Source organism: Nicotiana sylvestris, chromosome 9, assembly GCF_000393655.2.
Source record: "Nicotiana sylvestris chromosome 9, ASM39365v2, whole genome shotgun sequence".
NCBI classification, from domain to species: domain Eukaryota; kingdom Viridiplantae; phylum Streptophyta; class Magnoliopsida; order Solanales; family Solanaceae; genus Nicotiana; species Nicotiana sylvestris.
This window is the reverse complement of record NC_091065.1, coordinates 67,082,778-67,087,006: the sequence shown is the minus strand read 5'-3', so window position 1 is coordinate 67,087,006 and position 4,229 is coordinate 67,082,778. Positions and strand designations below refer to the sequence as shown.

The 4,229-nt window shown below is 36.3% G+C and overlaps 1 protein-coding gene across 1 annotated transcript; it reads right to left on the bottom strand.

The window, feature by feature from the left end:
* Nucleotides 1-926: 926 nt before the first annotated feature.
* On the bottom strand, nt 927-1,436 carry LOC104246346 (uncharacterized protein At5g01610-like). The gene has a single exon (XM_009802154.2). It carries the CDS (start codon nt 1,434-1,436, stop codon nt 927-929), a length of 510 nt encoding a protein of 169 aa, XP_009800456.1.
* Between the last annotated feature and the right edge of the window lie 2,793 nt (nt 1,437-4,229).

Here is a 4,229-nt window from a genome sequence, read left to right as displayed (position 1 = left end):
TTGTTCAATATTAATTTAGATAATTATATTATGAAATAATTATTGTGCATATTTTTTTTGTTTTTGTTGTGTGTTTGTATTTTCCAGTACTTGTTCCAGAGGTATCCGGAGTGGTGGGTCGAAAATCTTATTGGGTTATATTCACGTATAACTCACTCCTTATCTACATATCCATGCATATACTATTAATGATGACGCTAGTAGCTTACACGTTCAGTAGAGTTTATTCAACTGTTGAGGTGAGCCACCACATTGTTCGTGGAGGCTCCAAAAGAGTCTTATTAATGTTTTTTTGGGGATTTAGACACCCGTTTTTTAATCTTTTGTAATTCTCTTAGATGTTCCATGATCTAGTGTGGGATTTGGACAAGAGTTTTTAATTTAATATTTTGAGATATTAATTATTGGTAATTAAATATTTGATTGTTTAGATACTTATTTAATTTATTAAATGCTACAATTATAAGGCTAAAGCATGAAAATTTGGTTCGCCTGATTGGTGGTGTGTGTTGGGTGCCAATTAAGTCTAGGAATAGTTTGGGACGTGACACCAAACCTTTCACATAAAATAAGAGGGAGGGAATAGGAATTACCAAAATAATCCCATTATTACCAAAATATTCCTGAAAAAACTTATAAATCAACGAGATTAAGGTACTAATAATATGTTTAATAGTGATTGAAATTGTCAATATGCTTAAAACATGTTTTTATTACAACTCCCATAAGTAAAGGTACAAAATAATATCATCGCAAAAAGCCAAGAAATAAAAGGCATATGCTTCCAGCTGAGAATCTGAATACAAAATGGAGCATCCATTTATAATTAGCTTCCGGTTCCTCTAATTTCAACCTAAATGAGTACTTACTATGAACCAAACTTAGGTCCATTTCGTTCTGAAATTCCTGATTTTTTCGTTAATTATTCAAGATGAAGAGATAAGCTGCTTCAAATTGAACTCACCAGAGCCCTTTTCTTCAGAATTAACACAATCAAACCCACATCCACACTGTGGAGACTCATAAAAGTTATCAATATGAAAATCAGCAGAAGCAATTCCGACGGAGAAATCAAGCTGGTCACCGTCACGAGTAACTTCCACAATATTAATCCAAAACAAAAGCAGTTTTACCTGCACACCTTTCAAGTTCGCCACCCTATCCTTGGAAATTTTACCAGTAACTTTACTCATGTACTTGAGAGTGTAACCGTCTATGCTGAAAGTGCACGTTTTGTGCAAGTAAACGGCGAAATTGCGAGTGGTTTTGTTGAATTCGTACCTTGTGACGCCTTTTGGGAGTAGTCCCACCGGAAAATCGTATTCCTGTAGAATCTCGTACACCGACGGAGACTGGGATTCCTTGCCGCCGAAGGCCGGAGAAGCTGTAGAGAAAAGGACAAGAAAGATGCATAACGGAAGAGCTGAAGAAGACATTTTGACTAGTTAGCGACCCCAATTAACTTAAAATTGAGAGAAGTAAAAACAAGTATAGAGAGAAACTGATATATTATTCGAATTTCAAACTGACGTACATAATGAATTGAAATCTCTTCTATTTATAGAAGAAAGGAAGCTGTTGTGGAAGCTGTTACGCAAGCTGCTATGTAAACTGCTACTACAAGTTGCTGTGTAAACTGCTATTATAAGCTGCTACGCAAGTTGCTGTGTAAGCTGCTACTGCAAGCTGCTGTGTAAGCTGCTACTATACCAGATATGAATAATCTTCTACTGAGAGCAATGTTTATCCATAACGAAGTACTGAATGGATAAGCTTATACCCGGTATGGATAATCTTCTACCTAGGGTAATGTTTATCCATAACCGGGTACCGAAGTGATAAGCTTCTTCAGGAAGCTTATTTCCAATAGAGTACTAAATGGATAAACATATTTATGGTGGAGTCCCATATGGATAAGCTTCTTCAGGAAGATTATTTACAACAGTGTACTAAATGAACATCCATAATATAATATATTTATAACGCTCCCCCTTGGATGTTCATTAAAAGATAATGTGTCTCATTAAAACCTTATTAGGAAAAACCACGTGGGAAAAAAATTCTAGTGAAGGAAAAAGAGTACACATATTTAGTAATACGCATTGCTAGATGCCTCATTAAAAACCTTATAAGGAAAACCCCATGGGAAAAAACCTTAGTAAGGGAAAAAGAGTGCATTGCGTATTTTACTCCCCCTGATGAAAACCTTGTTTCAAATATTTGAGTCTCCGCATTCCAATCTTGTATACCATCTTCTCAAAAGTTGAAGTTGGCAAAGATTTAGTGAATAAATCTGCTGGATTATCACTTGAACGGATTTGTTGCACATCAATGTCACCACTTTTCTGAAGATCGTGTGTGTAGAATAATTTTGGTGAAATGTGCTTCGTTCTATCTCCTTTTATAAATCCTCCCTTCAATTGGGCTATGCATGCAGCATTGTCTTCGTATAAAATTGTGGGTCTTTTCTCACATTCCAAACCACATTTTTCTCGAATAAAATGAATTATTGATCTCAACCATACGCATTCCCTACTTGCTTCATGAATAGCTATTATCTCAGCGTGATTTGAAGAAGTAGCAACAATAGATTGCTTTGTGGAGCGCCATGATATGATAGTACCTCCATATGTAAATACGTAGCCGGTTTGAGATCGAGCTTTATGGGGATCAGATAAATAACCTGCATCTGCATAACCAACAAGGTCTGCACTATCTTTGTTAGCATAAAACAAACCCATATCAAGAGTTCCCTTTAAATATCGCAATATATGCTTAATCCCGTTCCAATGTCTCCGTGTAGGAGAAGAACTATATCTTGCTAGTAAATTAACAGAAAATGCTATGTCAGGCCTTGTAGCATTAGCAAGATACATTAGTGCACCAATTGCACTGAGATAGGGTACTTCGGGACCAAGGAGTTCCTCGTCCTCTTCTGGAGGTCGGAACAAATCCTTATTCACTTCAAGTGATCGAACAACCATTGGTGTACTCAATGGGTGCGCTTTGTCCATGTAAAAGCGTTTTAAGACCCTTTCTGTATAGGCAGATTGATGGATAAAGATCTCGTCTGCTAAATGTTCAATTTGCAGACCAAGACAAAGTTTTGTCTTTCCAAGATCTTTCATCTCAAATTCTTTCTTAAGATATTCAATTGCCTTTTGGAGCTCTTCTGGAGTTCCAACAAGATTTATGTCATCAACATAAACAGCAAGTATAACAAATTCTGATGTCATTTTCTTTATAAAAATACATGGACAAATAACATCATTTATGTAACCTTCTTTCAGCAAATATTCACTAAGGCGATTATACCACATGCGCCCAGATTGCTTTAAACCGTACAAAGATCTTTGTAATCTGATTGAATACATTTCCTGAGATTTTGCTTCAGGCATTTTAAATCCTTCAGGGATTTTCATATAAATTTCATTATCAAGTGAACCGTACAGATAAGTTGTAACTACATCCATTAGATGTATTTCAAGCTTTTTATGTAGTGCTAAACTGATGAGATATCGAAATGTTATGGCATCCATAACAGGTGAATATGTTTCATCAAAATCGACTCCAGGTCGTTGTGAGAATCCTTGTGCAACAAGGCGAGCTTTGTATCTTTCAACTTCATTTTTATCATTCCTTTTTCGCACAAAAACCCATTTATGACCAACTGGTTTTATACCAGCAGGTGTTTGGACTACTGGTCCAAAGACCTCTCTTTTAGCAAGTGACTTCAATTCCGATTGAATTGCCTCTTGCCATTTTGGCCAATCAGATCTTTGTCGACATTCTTCGACAGATCGAGGTTCAAGATCCTCACTATCTTGCATAATATTAAGTGCAACATTATATGCAAAAATATTATCCACCACTATTTCAGATCGATTTAAATTAATCCCATCACCGATCGAACTTATTAAAAGTTCCTCACTCACATGAGCTTCGGGTTCATTAATTTCTTTAGGAATCTCAGAACTAATCAGATTTTGGGTCTCTTCAGGAGATCCCTTCATAGTATCGTTTTGATCATTTGTCGATTTTCTTTTTCGAGGATTTCGATCCTTAGAACCCAAAGGCCTACCACGCTTCAGGCGTGCTTTAGGTTCACTATCTCTCATGCTAGTAGATGGTCCTACTGGGACATCAATTCGGATAGGCACATTCTCTGCTGGGATATGTGACTTAGTTATCCTTTCAAATCAGTAAATGCGTTTGGCATTTGATTTGCT